General features: G+C 41.9%; 1 protein-coding gene across 6 annotated transcripts in view; it reads right to left on the bottom strand.

Annotated features, from left to right (window-relative positions):
• Rnf121 (ring finger protein 121) overlaps positions 1–16,599 on the bottom strand; it is a 53,563-nt gene that overhangs the window by 15,210 nt on the left and 21,754 nt on the right. For 5 of the 6 annotated variants that reach the window (XM_085841470.1, XM_021168961.3, XM_021168959.3 and 2 more), the window contains exons 2-4: positions 10,956–10,993; positions 8,126–8,267; positions 3,642–3,796 (exon numbers count right to left, since the gene is read on the bottom strand). In XM_085841470.1, coding sequence (XP_085697596.1) covers positions 3,642–3,796; positions 8,126–8,267; positions 10,956–10,993 — 335 coding nt within the window. Of the gene's footprint in view, positions 1–3,641; positions 3,797–8,125; positions 8,268–10,955; positions 10,996–16,599 lie in introns of those variants that run through there. The other variant, XM_029479351.2, reaches the window with a different exon arrangement.

The following is a 16,599-nucleotide window of genomic DNA, read 5'->3' as shown; positions in this document are numbered from 1 at the left end:
AGGTGAAGCCTCAGTTGTAGTTGATGGCCCAGGACTGAAGGGGTCATGCAAAGGATTTGAGGCTTGGCACCCTGAAGAGAGCCTATGAGAGGCTATTGGTGAAGCCTAATTGGAGTGTAATACCCCAGTGTATTGGAGATGTCAGTACCATGGAGTGATCACCAAGAACTGCAGCCGTAGTGGAGTGGATCAACATGAGCTTAGAGTACTACAGAGGGCAGAGCTGGAAAGTGATGCCAGCCCTGAGGAGGAGTCCAAAAGATCAAATGGAATCCCAGACACTGAAACAAGAAGCTGTAACATTGAAATTGCCTTGGAGACTCAAAGATGTTAAAGATGCCAGAGCCATGGGACACATGCTGAGGAAAGCTGCTAACAGGGAGTGGAACCAGGCCAGGAGAAAGCAGTTTGTTGCAGTCAACAAAGATGAAAAAGGAGTGGAGATTTGAAGACCGCTTTGACATCATCCATGGCGATGCAGTTTGGAGTTTGCCCAGCTGGTTTACTGCCTTGCTTTGGAGATTACAGTTAATTAAGTTGGATGAATCTCAGAAGAGACCTTGAACTTTGGACTTTTAACATTGTTGTGACTGCTATAGACTATGAGGACTTTGAAAGTTGGATTAAATGCATTTTGCATTATGCTATGTTTAAGTATGGCCCCCATAGACTCATGTTTTTGAACAAGTCAATGGGGACCAGGGAGTGGAATGTGATGGTTTGTATATCCTTGGACCAGGGAGTGGCATCATCTGAAGGTGTGGCCTTGTTGGAATAGGTGTGACCTGGTTGGAATGGGTGTGTCACTGTGGGTGTGGGCTTAAGACCGTCACCCTAGTTGCCTGGAAGTCAGTCTTCCACTAGCAGCCTTTGGATGAAGACATAGAACTCTCAGCTCTGCCTGCACCAGGCCTGCCTGGATACTGCCATACTCCCACCTTGATGATAATGGACTGAACCTCTGAACCTGTAAGCCAGCCCCAATTAAATGTTGTTTTTATAAGACTTGCCTTGGTCATGGTGTCTGTTCACAGCAGTAAAACCCTAACTGGGACAGTGTTTCATTATAGCAACAGAAACCCTAACTCAGATTGTCACTAACCATCCTAAGATAATAACAAATGAGCAGTTTAGTAATTTGCTTGGATAACTAGGCCAAGCTTTCTTTCTTCCTGAGAGCTGACTCACTGCATCTCTGCTAGAGCCAAGGACAGACACTTAGGCTCTAGCCTATGCTTCTCTGCTCTGGCTAAGCAGACTTCTCAGGCTAGGGAAAAGCCTCAGCCATCTTGTAGTATTGCAATACAAAGCCACACATAGCTATGCTGATCATGAGGGAAAGAGACAGTAGAAAAGTCATGGAATTTTAATTATTCGTCTCCTAATGGTCTTCTAATATTAATCTTGGATTAGTAAGCTTTTAGCTGAATACACTCCGGTGAGTCAAATCGTATTTCCTAACTAAGTTCACTTCTTTGCATAACAGGGAAAAGCAAACTTTCTTATACACTGTGCAGTGGTGCGGTGAGGTGTATGTAATATATTCATGAAAGCTACATGAGTAAATGAGGTCATTTATAAACTAAGAAGCACCTACCATCAATCTTATTTACTATTATAAGACAATCCTTCCCATTACTAATAGGAGACAGTCATTGTTAGCTAGATGCTAACAGTGTGTGCCACTGCTAACTTCATGTATATGTGTGGTAACTCTGTGGAGCAGGTGCTTCCCTACCTTTATTTGTGTTCTGGGGATCAAACAGGTCGCCAGGCTTGAGCAAGAAGCATCTTTACTGGCTAGACGGTCTCACTCTATGTAACCCAAGCTGCCCTTGAATTGGTTCACTGATGCCCAAGGCTGAACTCAAACTCACAATCACGTCTCCTGGAGGTTCAGGTCTATATCGCCATACCCAGCACTTGGACACTCACATGTGATAGTGTAGCTTTTATTTTGGAAAACCATCTTAAAAGAAGTTGAACATTTATCACATTTAGGGATGAAAAATTCAAGGCTTGGAAAGGTGAGGTTTAACTGTTCACAAGTTTCAATGCCAAGTACTCCAATCTCATATCCATCTGACTTTAGATCCTGTTCCTACTCTTGTGGCCTAGAGAGGTGCCAGGGCTCACCATCGTCGCTCTCACAGTGATGCACACAGGACAGTTAATAGAGCATACAAAGCACACAAAGCTGTCTCCAAGCTGGGAGACTTTGGGTCAGGATACCCAGCTCACCTCATAGGCATAAGCCCATGCACACCTCTCACAGCACTTACCAAATGCACTCCAACAGGTGCTTTCTCAACCCTCTCCTCCATTAAACTGAGCACTCCTTGAGGGCAGGGACCATGTCTTATCCAGCTCTGTATCCCCAGCGCTCAGCAAAGGGCCTGGCACATAGTAGGTGGTTGTTGTTGAATGAGTGAATGAATGAGAAAAATATATTTTCTGTCAGGTATGGATCTTAAAAGACCTCACAAGCTGGTTGGGAGGATTAAACAAGAAATATATTTGGGCCAGGCGTGGTGGTGCACACCTTTAATCCCAGCACTCGGGAGGCAGAGGCAGGTGGATTTCTGAGTTCGAGTCCATCCTGGTCTACAAAGTGAGTTCCAGGACAGCCAGGGCTATACAGAGAAACCCTGTCTCGAAAAAACAAAAAGAAATATATTTGGGTAAAACAAATAATTATAGAGATAGTAGCTTTGATACATAAAAAAGAAGCAGTATTCATCAATCACAAAGCTGCAAATTTACTGATGTTCATTCATTCAACAGAAAGTCAGAGTAATCAAATATGTGCCAGACCCTATGGCAAGGCCTGGATACACAGTGACCAGCATAGGGGGTGGGTCCTGATCTCACAGTTTAGTTGGGGAGACAAATATTCAAAGTAACATTTTGTGGTAAACTGTGATAGGTTCTATGACGGCAAACTACAGGGTCTTAATAGAAACTATAGTGGAAAATCTAATTAGAGCTCTGAGAAGGTTACTGAAAAGGACACTTAAAATGAGACTGTAGTGATCACAAAGGCTTATTTGTTCTCTGTGTGTGTGTGTGTGTGTGTGTGTGTGTGTGTGTGTGTGTGTGTGTTTTAAATACCAACAGATCTTGATGTAGACTATCAAGTGAAGGATAGGGAAAATCTGGTATTCTGAACCTGTGGATATAGGGGAGTGGGTCTCCCAATCAGCTTGTTTTAGAGAGGCCCTGCACCAATTCATTCTGGGGCAAAAACAAAAAACAAACAAACAAACAAACCAGGCTTTTTGTTTTCATTCTAAACTCATCTTTCTCCCATGTGTTCCAGCACATTCGCTTCAAGAAATCCAGCTTGGGGGCTGGAGAGAAGGCTTGGAGACTAAGAGCATCTGCTGCTCTTATAGGAGACCCAAATTTGGTTCCTACATGACAGTTCACAGGAGTCTAGTTCCAGGGGATTTAGAGTCTAGTTCCAGGGGATCTAGTGCCCCCTTCTGGCCTCTGTGGTCAGTACAAACATGCAAGCGGTACACTTAAAACACTCACAGACAAAACACTCAAGATATATCAAATTTTTTAAATTAAATCTTTAAAAAAAAAAAAAGAAGAAAGAAAGCAAGCCAGGTTCTTCTCCTCTCCTGCATTCTCACCTTGGGGTTGTCTGTACTAGAGGCTTCCTTGTGGCTCGGAAGGTGACAAAGGCTGTGACAGCAGAGAAGAAGATCCAGATCACCAAAAACCTCCACCAATGCAGCTTCACTGTGAAATAGAGGGGGACAACCCACATCTGAAAGAGGGTCACCATCTGAAACACAAACACAAGCACTTCAGCTCTAGCCGCTCCCTTGGCAGCTCCTGTCCAGAATGCTGCACGTTTAGCCTGATCTTCTCTCACATTCCCAATGTTTTGGTTGTTGTGAAATAGGTCTCAACTATGTAGGCCTACCTGGCTTGGAACACACATGGATTTGTCTGCCTATGCCTTCCAAGTGCTGAGATTAAAGACATGTGCCACCACACCCAGTCACATTTCAATTTTGTGTAAACATAACTCAACTAGTGTGATCAAAATTACAAAGCTGGCACTATGGCTGACTTTCCCCACTTTATCCTTCCTTAAACTGTATCCTAGATACAGTCTTTCCTTTTCATTGAGTTCTTGCTATCTCTTACACAGCTTTTCCTGCACTTAACCAGAAGAAGACACTTACGGTAGGACCAACTGGTACCATTCCCTATGCTTTGGGTTACAATAACCTTCCTGCCTCCCTTTCTGCCTTCTAGGACATCTGAAGTCTTTGGTCTCCCTTCCAATCAGAATTAGTTATAGTCCCTTAATGCCCCAAAGCATTTTCTTTTCCACTATCACTTCAGTGCTTCTCTATATGTTCAGTTTGTTCAGATGTGTTTTCAGTTGTCAAAGCCAGGCAACCTCAGGCTGCCTAACTAAAAGCACAATCAGAGTTCTCTGCTCTGTCACTGGGGCCTTGGCATAGAATCTAAGCATCTTACTAACTACAAAGAACACTGGCAGAAGGTAGCATGACTGTAAGAGTTATCAGGGTTATAAAACACCTGGAAACAGCATCCTGTAAAAGCAGCCGAAAACATTGGAATCAAGCATGGGAAAGGACCCAGAAAAGACTGGCCATTAGAATGTTCTCTATAGGCCCACTAAGCAGATGTATCCAATTATTTCTATGACTTGGCAAGACTGTCCTTTTTTAGAATAGTCTATAGGGTAGAGAAGTGGTTAGCACCCCTAGCAAATGGCCATCTTTATTTCTAGAGTCAACTATCATTTCACTAACATATGCTATTGACCTTTAAAAAAAAAAATCTTGTGTCCTTCCTATGTCTGAGTCCAACTCTTGTCTTAGAGGGGTGCTGAATTTACTAACAGTGTCCTAAGACTGGTATTTTACTTAGAACTATTGCTTCTTTCCCAAGCTGTCCCTTCTTCAAATAAGAGTCAGTCAAGTAGCCATTCAACAAACACTTACTGGACTACATGCTAAGGACTGGGGAATTCAACATGAATAATAAAGCCTTGTCAAGGACTTAAAAGTCTTTTGAAGAAAAACAAAAATTTAACTAATTCAAAATAAGTTCTAGTGGGTGGGTGGGTAAGCACCCTGATAGAAGCCGGTGGAAGGGGGTATGGAGTAGGAGATTTGTAGAGGGGAAACTGGGAAGGGGGACAACATTTGAAATGTAAATAATAAATAACCTTGCCCAAAAAAAGGTAGAATGGCATAAGCCCTGGTGGCCAACAAAGTGCACTTCACTCTCCTGAGAGTGGGGCAAGCCAACGAAAGCTCCCAAAGGAGGCATCATTTGATCTTTGTCTAATGCCTCCTAAGTCGAGAAACAAAAGGAGGTGAGGAGTATTTCAGGCCCATGGAACATGGCATTTGATCTTTGAGGAAAGGTAAGAAATGAGCCTATGGTAGACGTCAGTTTGCAAGAAGGTCGATGTGTATCACAACTGGAAGGCTGTTCTATTATATTTTCTTTTCTTACAGAAATGGGATCCAAGTAATCCTCTTAATGCCTAGATCTAAGGGGAAAAAATTATTTTATTTTGCAGAGTCCCAGGTGGACAAGTCTGCTGCTCATCACTCCAGGAAGTAGCAGCTGTTTAGGGGGCGGGGCCTGAAAACAAACTCTATTTGGCAACAGACAGAAATGATGAAAGCTTCTCCTTGGAGATTTTAAAAATAGGATAGATACTTTTCCAGGCATGCACTTCTCCTTTCCCCTAACATCCCTGAGGGAGCTAAGGAGTAAGTAACACTAGAATCTGAATAGATGATGAAAACTGAGGCAGGCACAGAGAAGCCAGAAGGCCGGTCTGTCCTGGAGCAGGCTTCCAGTCCAGATCTGCTGTGTCCCTAGCAGCCTCCCTGACATGGGTTTGTGGAGGAACCCTGGAAGGAAGGGGAAGTTAAACGATGAAATGATCAACAAAGGGGGTCTTATAAAGGACATGAGAGGGGCTGGTGAGATGGCTCAGTGGGTAAGAGCTCTTCCGAAGGTCCAGAGTTCTAATCCCAGCAACCACATGGTGGCTCACAACCATCCGTAACGAGATCTGGCACCCTCTTCTGGAGTGTCTGAAGACAGCTACAGTGTACTTACATATAATAAATAAATAAATCTAAAAAAAAAAAAAAAAAGGACATGAGAGCCAAGGAAAGGACTCAGGCAGCCACCAAGGAAGGAGACTCAGGGGAGCTAAAGCAGAAGCCACTGTGGCAGGTGGGAGGTGGTAATTTCCTAAGGCTTTTGAGGGAAAAATCATTAAGAATCAGGTTTTGAGCCTGGAAAGATGGCTTAAGGGTTAAGAGCACTTGCTACTTTTTCAGATGACCTAGGCTTGTTTCCCAGCATCCACATGGCAGTTCACAACTGCCTCTAACTCCAGTTCCAGGGGCTCTTGTGCCCTCTTCTGGAGTCCATGGGCATGAATGTGGTACATGCAAGTAAAACACTAAAACACACAAAAAAAGAATAACTAAAAAAAAGTATATCTGTATTATGTGTGGGGGCATATGACACCACCCTAACACACACACTAACACACACACACACACACACACACACACACACACACACACACACGAGATGGAGAGATGGTTCAGCTGTTAAGAGCACTGGCTACTCTCCTAGAGCACCCATGTTCAGCACACACAGTGGCTCACCACTGTCAAGAACTCCAGTCCCAGGGGATCTGATATCCTCTTCTGCCCTCTGCAGCAAACTGTGCACAGACTCACATGCAGGCCAAACAACCATACACATAAGAGAATTAAAAATAAAAAAGAATCAGGTTTAAGGCTGAACACAGTGGCACATACTAGTAGTCCCAGCACTTGGGAGAGTAAGGCAGGAGAAACAGGCATTCAAGATCAGCTGTGGCTACACAGTGAGTTAAAGAGAGAAAGCACACAAGTGTGCACATGCTATGTGTGCATATGTAGAGGTCAGAGGGCAACTGAAGTGGGTTCTCTCCAGCCACCCCGTGGAATAGAGAGATCAGTACTGGGTCATCAGGCCTCTGCTCTCACAAAGCCACTTCACTGGCCCATTTTCTTGTTGTTATTTGTCAGTAACAAGCTTTAAACCCACAGCTTTGAACATTCTAGGCACTTTCCACTGAGCCATCCCCCTATTCTTTATTATTTTTATTCTTCCTTTATAGTGTTCAACCCTACTTGTTACCAGGGAAGTACTCTACTGCATGTCTAGACAACAAAAAGGCTTTCTGGGTAATGATTATCACATACAAACTACAAGTAACTTAAGGTTTCTGATATTTCCTTCATGAATCTGTCTCACAATGTTCAAAAGGAAGTTATCTACTTTTTCTGGTCATAGGAGTAGTCTCATATTGGGTTGGGAGTGGTGGTACATGCCTTTAATCCCAGCACTCGGAAGACAGAGGCAGGAAGACTCTCTGAAGTCTCTGTAAACTCAAGGTCAGCCTGGTCTGCATAATGAGTTCTAGGACAGCCAGAATAAAAAATGAGACCCCGTCTCAAAGCAATCGAACAAACAAAAAGTGGTCTCCTGTTTTATCCTTGTTTTCATATACCAAATCACTTGCCCCTTAGAGATGCATATATTTACACCTCACAGACTACTCATCATTCCATATGGAAAATTATTGCTACTGTATCTATCTGCCTATATGACCCCTGGGTCAGGCTGGACCCTGGGACACTTAGAAAAATCTCTTGATAACTAAACAGTGAGTTGTGCCAGGTACGGTGGTACACACCAATAATCCTAGTACTTGGGAGGAAAAGACAGGATGATTAGGAGTTCAAAGTCGGGCTGGTGAGATGGCTCAGTGGGTAAGAGCACCCGACTGCTCTCCCGAAGGTCCAGAGTTCAAATCCCAGCAACCACATGGTGGCTCACAACCATCTGTAATGAGATCTGACTCCCTCTTCTGGTGTGTCTGAAGACAGCTACAGTGTACTTACATATAATAAATAAATAAATCTTTAATAAAAAAAAAAAAAAAAAAGGAGTTCAAAGTCATCCTCATTGACATGAGTTCGAGGCCTTCCTGAGTTAATTGAGATTTTGACTCAAAGGACATTTTTTAAAGTGAGGTGTAGCTTACATTGTAAGAACGGGGATGCCTCTGTTTCCACTGTACCAGGAGCAGCTGGGCCACCACCAAGGTAGCAATGAGGATGAGGACCATTTCAGCGTGCATGGCTTCGTGGCCACGATGTTTGGCATGCATTCGAGCATGTTCGACCCTGAAAGCCAAACAGATAGAGTGAGTCAATGACAGGATATTGGGGGGTGGGGGGTGTGATAGGGTAAAGGAGCAGGGTTTCTTAGGGCATCTTGTTGCCCATAGCTCAGAACATGGCCCTGGATTTCTTCATTTGTTATGTTTGTTTATTTTTGAGACAAGGCCTCTCTACAAAGCCCTGGCTGTCCTAGAAATCATTTTGCAGACCAACCTGGCCTCAAACTCAGATATCTGCCTGCCTCTGCCCTCCTGAGTATTGGAATTAAAGATTTGCACCACCATGCACAGCTGTCCTGGGTTTTCAATTGAAGGGTACCATGAAAAAGAAGGAGTTGAGGTCCATGGCCAAGAAAATGGACATGGGCTAGAATAGCGCCTCCAGGCTCTAGTTGTGAAGCTCGGCTACTAGTATTAGAGATGAACGAGGTGCTGCCTGCCCATTGTGGCAGAAACATAAGAAACCTTTCTTGACTCAGGAAGAAAGTGCCAGAAGCTAGTGTCAGTGCCATTTCCATCCTATTTCAGCCTGTCACGAGGAGGAGAGGGCAGAGGTTACAGCTATAAAGTCTTAGACTCTTATTATTTATCACACACTAAAGGGGTAACACTGTAAGCTTGCTGATTTTAGAGTCTTGCTTTATTCATCAGACCTTTTTGCCAGGGCTAGAGGGCTTAGGACTAACTAAAGGTTAAAAACTCTGAGCTGCTCCAAGTCTGTATTAATACAACCATGTATGTCTTCACCATCAGTATCAAGTAAACAGCCTCCTCAAGGGCTCACGGAAGTTCAATAACCAGACTGACAGACAGTATATCTGGAGGCGTCTTATTAATCTAAAGCTAGAATTTTCTGGTGTGGGATGTATAAGAAGGATAGCTGAGCTGGGCCTAGCACATATCTTTAATCCCAACACTCTGCAGGCAGAGGCAGAGGCATCTCTAGGAGTTTGAGGCTAGCCTCAAACTCAGATATCTGCCTGCCTCTGCCCTCCTGTGTCTTACATAACCTTATCTAAGCACATATATTTTACAGTGAAATGAAAATGTACCTACCTAATAGCTTTAATATTTTGTAGTTAATCCTAAACTCTATGAAAACAAGACATAGCCTTATCTTATTCCCCATGCCAAAGCTCCAAATATTTCCTGTTTCTATAACCATTTTCCTGTGCCATTTCAGCTCAATAGTCCTACATTCATTCCTTCCTTCCTTCCTTCCTTCCTTCCTTCCTTTCTCTTTTGCTCTCGCTCTTGTTCTCCTTCCTTTTTTCATTTTTTTCTTCTTCCTTTTCTTTTTAGGCCAGGCTAGCCTCAATCTCATGGAGACCTCTGCCTCCAAATTCCTGGGATTAAAGGTATGCACCACCATTCCCATCTGGTCCTAAAATGGTATGAACAAGGCTGGAAAGAAAGCTCAGTGGTTAAGAGCACAGAGGTCCTGAGTTCAATTCCCAGCATCCACATGGTAGCTTAAAACCATCTATAATGGGATCTGATGCCCTCTCCTGGTGTCTGAAGACTCATACACATAAAATGAATAAATCAATTTAAAAAAAATGATGTGAGCACCATTAATCTTGGCTGCAATCTTCTATACATGATCCAATAAAAAATCTTCAGAATAAATAGTACTTAAAACATTTGTGTCTCCAATATAGCAGAAGACAGTCACATTGTCACCTTCCTTAGCAGAAAGGCATACATGACGCAGCATGACATGTCATCTAAAAATCACTCTAGATTTATCATTTGAATTGGTATTCCTGCCAGTCTATAAATAATTGACCATCTTAAGCTCAATTAAGGGTTTTTCCAACTAAGATGCACCTGATTTCAGCTCAATTGTTAACCTCTTTTTTGAGTCTGTGAAGTGAGCACCCTGAAAACTCTTTACTGAGAAGTCATGAAAATAAAATAGTTGCTGATCAAAAAGCAAGTAGCCACAGCGCTGAAATCAGAAGATACATCTCGCCTTTTCCAAGCCAGAACTATCCATCCTGTGTCACACAGGTAATGATGATAATGATGATAATTATCACCTTCAAAGCAAGTGCACTGGAAGCTTACCAGTGCAAGGCATGGTTCTCAGAACCTGATAGACATTAACCCTCATACCTCTAGGTATCCGTACCTGTTAGCTATGGATATTGTTATGACTCTTAGTTTACAAATGGGGTGAACTCTCAGGCCTGGTCTTACTAGCCTATATTCCAGCTCCTTCTGAGGCTAGGGCAGAAGGCTGGCAAGTCCTAGGCCTGTCTAGGTTATACAGTAAATTCAAGGTTAGCTTGGGCAACTTGGTCAGATTCTGTTTCAAAATAAAAAGGAAAAAGAGGGCTGGGAGTACAGCTGAGTGGTAGACTACTTGGTTAACATGTTTAAGGCCTGGTTCCAATCCTTGCTATAGAAAAAAGGGGTAGTAATAAACATGGCAGTGGGAAGTTAAATAAATTACCCCACATCACATGACTAGTAAATGGCAAAACTGGTTTCACCACCGGAGGATGCTTCGTGCAAATGCCGACTTATTCTGGGACTGAGTGAGCTGCTCAGGAGTGACCCAGATACTTGGAAGATTCGGAAAGACCTGTCCAACTGGTCAAAGACAATGCATTCCATACACAGGGAAGAAAAGAGTAGCTATGCAATAAGCTGCGTTAGCCTAAGAAAACCACACTGCCACACTTACCTCCACTGCTCCTCTGGGGAGAGGTCTGACATATCAACCTGTAGAAAGACAACACCAGAAAAATCTGTCAATGATTTATAACTGTCCCCACCCTAAATAAGGGGCTCAAAAACATTCATCAATATTTTCAAGGACTCAAAAGAGGAGGCTTCATATCTCTAACTCTAGGAAGCCTTTCCCACCACTACTTCACACCAGCGTCTCCCTTCTTTAGGTGCTAGTTTGGTTCAGGTTTTACTACTAAATGAATGTTGCATGGCTGAGCTATTCAATCAAAGAGTGGGATGCATTATTATATGGTAAGGGTAAGCTATGGAAGAATGGACAAATGGGTTTTAACCCAACTTGGGTTGTTATAAACCAGGGGAGTTTTCTTGGAATGATTGTGAAATATTATCCAGAAATGAGAGCAATGTTCTTGTCAAAGGAAATTACATGGACAGGAAGGAGAGTAAAACTGTACAGTGTACAAAGAGTTAAGTATGACTAGGGCAAAATATGAGTCAGAATTAGTAAAATATGAAGCCATATGAAATACTGTCATATACTGCCACATGAATAAACACATAGGAGCAAGCAGAACATTAGACTAGGCCAAAATCATCTTTGGCTCCTGTTTTGCTACTGACCTTAGAAGTGTATGGCCTTCTAAACTCAAAGCTCTGGTTCTACCTAGGGTCTCTCAAACTTGGCACTACTGATATTTGGGAGCTCTGTTTATTTTCTGGGAAGAGTGTGTCCTGCATATGATCAGTAGCACCCAAAAAGAATATCTACAGACACTGTAAAATTTAGGGAACAAAAGTTGCCACTGTCAAAAACCTCTGTTCCAGAATATTAGTACAGCCTTGGTGCCAAAGTGTATCTTCTGCTTCTTTACAGCCGTATAACGCCATGCCAAAATTCCAGTACTTAGGACAAACAACATAGTTTTATAGCAAACTGGGCAGGAAAAGTTCCTTGACAGCAAAAGAGACAGGGGCTTAGAAACATGAGTTAGCATTTTGAATATCTCCCACCAGTTTTGGACTAGCCTAGTACACCTTTCCCACATACTGGGAAAATGCCTCAGAGCCAACATACACTTTACTTTATACTGCTTTTGTGTTCTTTAAAGAGAACAAAGAACTAAGCAGTCAATAAATATTTAAGAAATTGAGAAAAAGCCTCTCCAGTAATGTAAGTATGTTAAAAACAAAACAAAACAAAACAGTACACCACTTGGACATACTGAAACAAGAGAGTATACAAACACTTGAAAATGCCATGTAAGTATCAAGAAAGCATCTAGAAAAATCTATTTAAAAACTTTGTGAATCTCACTCACAAGATCATGATGAAAAGCAAATAAATAAATGGGGGAAAAACTTTATGTGAGGAAATAAAAAAGGTACATACTCAAGAAAGTAAGACAACCCACTGAAGGGCAAACTATGAATACACAGAGTACTGGACCAGGCATAGCTGTATCTCTGAAAGTGAGCCATGCATATTATTATGTATGTCTTACTTCCATCATCTGAAAATAGAATAAGACCTTTGACTCCATCATATGGCTTGTAAGGAAAGTACACTGACAATGAATTTTGTTTCTTCCAGAAAAGTGGGCATACTGTATAAACTACCAGAGGAGACTATCGCATTCAAAGCTGGAGAAACAAGGAATGCTTCCAGAGCCCCAGGGAAAAGATCAGAAGAGCAAGCCCTAAGGCTGAGACTACATTTGGGGCTTAAGCCATCAGCAGCAGTTCACAAAGCAGTTTAACTGTTAAGAGTAGCATATGGTCTGGCTTTAATATTTGTGTCCAGAACTAAAAGGTGACTTCAATTACATTCAAACCACTCTTCTGGATCAAGTGGGAAAACAAGGAAAGCTGTAAACTAGAGCTATAATTAACCTGTACCATCTGGGAAGGCATCTTTATTTGGTGCCTCATTAAGGGAGTTTATCCACCTGGAGCCAAGCACTAACCCAATATGAAGGTACCTTGTCTGAAACTCAGGTAGATAATTAGGCAGCCTCTCAGGGTCAGGGTAATAACTGACGGTCCTATAAACAACACCTAAAACATCCTAGGATCTCACAAGGCTCCATCCAAGTCATTGCCAACCTAAGTTAAGATTTAAAAGAAGTTAAACCAAAAATGCTAGATGGGGCAAGGGAAAAATTTGCAAAGACAGAAAATGATCAAACCTGAGGGGTTTGTTTCCTCAGGTGTGTAAGATTTAAGCACCCACCCCTGTGTACCCACAACCAGATGACCTGTCCTCCACAAACAGCACTCACTCTTTGATCTCTGTCTTTACATAGCTTTGTACCTTAAGCCCCTCTCTTCCACCAAATCAAATTCTTTCCACAAAGCACTGAACAAATTCTCCTGGGTTATTGGAAAGCTCTTTAAAACATCTTCCACACTTTTACTATGTGTATCTAAATACTAGAATACCAGGACCCTGAAAGCTAATTATGAAACACAAACTTCAGAATCCACATAAAACCCCCTTTATCAGAATCTGTAATCTAATAAGATACTGAAATAATTTATATGTACACTAAAGTTTGAGAAGTATTGCTACCATATGTAGTACTCATATTCACAATTTGCATTTATAGGCATAGACATATCTGTAAGATTCTTTTCTAAAAAAAATAATAATTTTACTACTAAGATCTAATTCACACAGTGAGAAAATAGTCCATTTTTAAAGTACAGTAGTCATGGTTTTCAGTGTATTCACAGTATTGCACCTCTTCTACCTCTATAAAGATTTGCTTAATATAGGCAGTTCATATACTACTGCAATAACATGGTCTTTTATGGCTGGCTTCTTTCATGTAGCATAACTGTTTTCAAGGTTCATTCATTTTGTAGCACATATGGTAGTTCCCTCCTTTTGAATCTCAACAACATTCCAATGTATAGATATACCATATTTCTCCATTCACTAGCTGGCAAACACTAGAGTCATTGACTTCTGAGCTATTATAAAGGATGTTGCTAGGCCAGGCGTGGTGGTGCACACCTTTAGTCCCAGCACTCGGGAGGCAGAGGCAGGTGGATTTCTGAGTTCGAGTCCATCCTGGTCTACAAAGTGAGTTCCAGGACAGCCAGAGCTATACCGAGAAACCCTGTCTCGAAAACAAACAAACAAAAAACAAAAACAAAAACAAGAATGTTGCTATATGAACATTTGTCCCTAACGTCATGTAAAAGTATGTTTTCATTTCTCTTGAAAACATAGCTAGAACCATAACTGCTGGGCCACATGACAACTCTGCTTTTGAGAACTGCCAAACTGTTTCTCATAGCAGCTGCATATTACAGTCTTGTGCACAGTATGTGGAGGCTCCAATTTCTCCACATCCTTCCCAATATTTGTAATTTTTTTTTTCAAAATGCCTACATTTCTACTTAGAATGGACCACATGCCACAGGGCAGGAGTGGAAGTCAGAGGACAACCTGCAGAGGTTGGTTTACTCCCTCTGCCATGTAGGTTCCAGGGATGTTGTCCTCTGACTTCAATGCCACCACCTACACACACCTACACACCTACACACACACACACACACACACACTACATTTATTTCTTTTGGAGAGTGCAAATGTCATGGCGTGAGTATGAAGGTCAAAGAACAACTTATGAAAGTTGGTTCTCTCCATCACACAGGTTCTGAGAATCAAACTAAGGTCTTCAGGCTTAGCAGCAAGTGCCCTTACCCACTGAGCCATCTCACTGACACTTGAGTTAATTTTTATGTATACTGTACAGCAGGGGTCCAACTTCATTCCTCCATAAAATTGAATTTAAAAATATGGCTGGGAAAGGCTCAGTAAAGTACTTGCTATGCAAGTTTGAAGATCTGGATATGGTAGCCTGCATCTGTAACCCCAACACAAAGGAAGGTTGGTGTCTTAGGGTTTTTATTGCCATGATAAAACACCACGATCAGGGCTGGCAAGATGGCTCGGCAGGTAAGAGCCCTGACTGTTCTTCCAAAGGTCCCGAGTTCAAATCCCAGCAACCACATGGTGGCTCATAACCACCTGTAATGAGATCTGATGCCCTCTTCTGGTGCTGTTTGAAGACAGCTACAGTGTACTTAACATATTGTAATAAAAATTAATCTTTAAAAAAAAAAACATGATCAAAACTAAAGTGGAATGGTATATTATCCTAAAGCTTGTATCAGTCCGTCATGCAGGAAAGAGGTAGCACCACCCACACTGACTAATTATTAATCAAGAAAATGTATCACAGGCTTACCCACAGGCCAATCTGGTGGAGGCATTTTCTTGATTTATTCAAAATGACTCTAGCTTGTATCAAGCTGGCATAAAACTAGCTAGCACAGATGAGATAAATGGACTGAACATGACACGACAGAACACAACAGGTAGACTCCTGGAACTTAATACACACACACACACACACACACACACACACATCAATGCAATGGTATAAGGATGTATAATCCAAGTCATCTTTCAGACATTACTTGCTTTGCATTCCTAAAGAAATAAAAACATTTTTGTGAATTCCTACGTGCTATGCTTTCTATAACTATGGAGTAAATAAGCCTAGGCCTGCTATCTCCTCACAGCTAAAGATTAAGTGTTCTCCCTCAGCCTCCAAGGTTTCTATGCTGTTGCTTCTAAGATTCTTTTCTCTACTGAGCTATCTGAACACTCAGAGTAAGTTTTAGATTCACACTAAATTTCACATTGCCTAAAAGCTTCCCCCAAGATCATATTGGGCAAAAATGAGTATTCTGTGTTTAAAAAACAACAACAAAAAGCCTGACATGGAAGCCAGGTATGGTTGTATACACTTTTCTTGTAAAATTTATTTTATGGGGCCAGGCGTGGTGGTGCACGCCTTTAGTCCCAGCACTTGGGGAGGCAGAGGTAGGCGGATTTCTAAGTTTGAGGCCAGCCTGGTCTACAGAGTCAGTTCCAGGACAGCCAGGGCTACAGAGAGAAACCCTGTCTTAAAAAACAAAAACAAACAAACAAACAAACAAGAGTATTAGTAGTGCTCTATCTGCATGTATACCTGTGTACCAGAAGGGGGCACCAGATACCATTACAGATGGTTGTGGCTAGGAATTGAACTCAGGACCTCTGGAAGAACAGGTTAACCACTGATCCCTGTCCATACTTTTAATTCCAGCAATTTACAGGGTGGGCAAGTTCAGCCTGTGCTACATAAGAGTTGTTTAAAAAGAAAGGGGGGGTGGTAATCCTTGACATGCCAATAATCTACAAATGTCAAAGGCAAAAAAAGATGCCTGGAATTTTGACAGCAATAAATATTTTTCTTTCATTCATTTACTCAATTACAAACATGAAGCATTTACCCTTATAAAATTTGCATTTTAATGCAGAAGACAATAAATAAAGACAAAATATTTTATTTACTTATATGTATGGGTATCTACCTGCTATGTAAATCTGTGCATCACGTATGTGCCCGGTGCCCTGGGACCCCCTAGGGCTGGAGTTACAGATGACTGTAAGTCGCCATGTGAGTGCTAGGACTCAAACCCACGACCTCTGGAAAAGCAACCAGAGCTCTTAACCCCTGAGCCATCTCTCTAGCCCCATGAAATTATTTCTTATTTAAGTATTATGAGCAAAGATA

Source organism: Mus caroli, unplaced genomic scaffold (genome assembly GCF_978045245.1).
Source record: "Mus caroli unplaced genomic scaffold, Mus_caroli_1 scaffold_8, whole genome shotgun sequence".
NCBI classification, from domain to species: Eukaryota; Metazoa; Chordata; class Mammalia; order Rodentia; family Muridae; genus Mus; species Mus caroli.
This window is presented reverse-complemented; position numbering and strand designations above follow the sequence as displayed.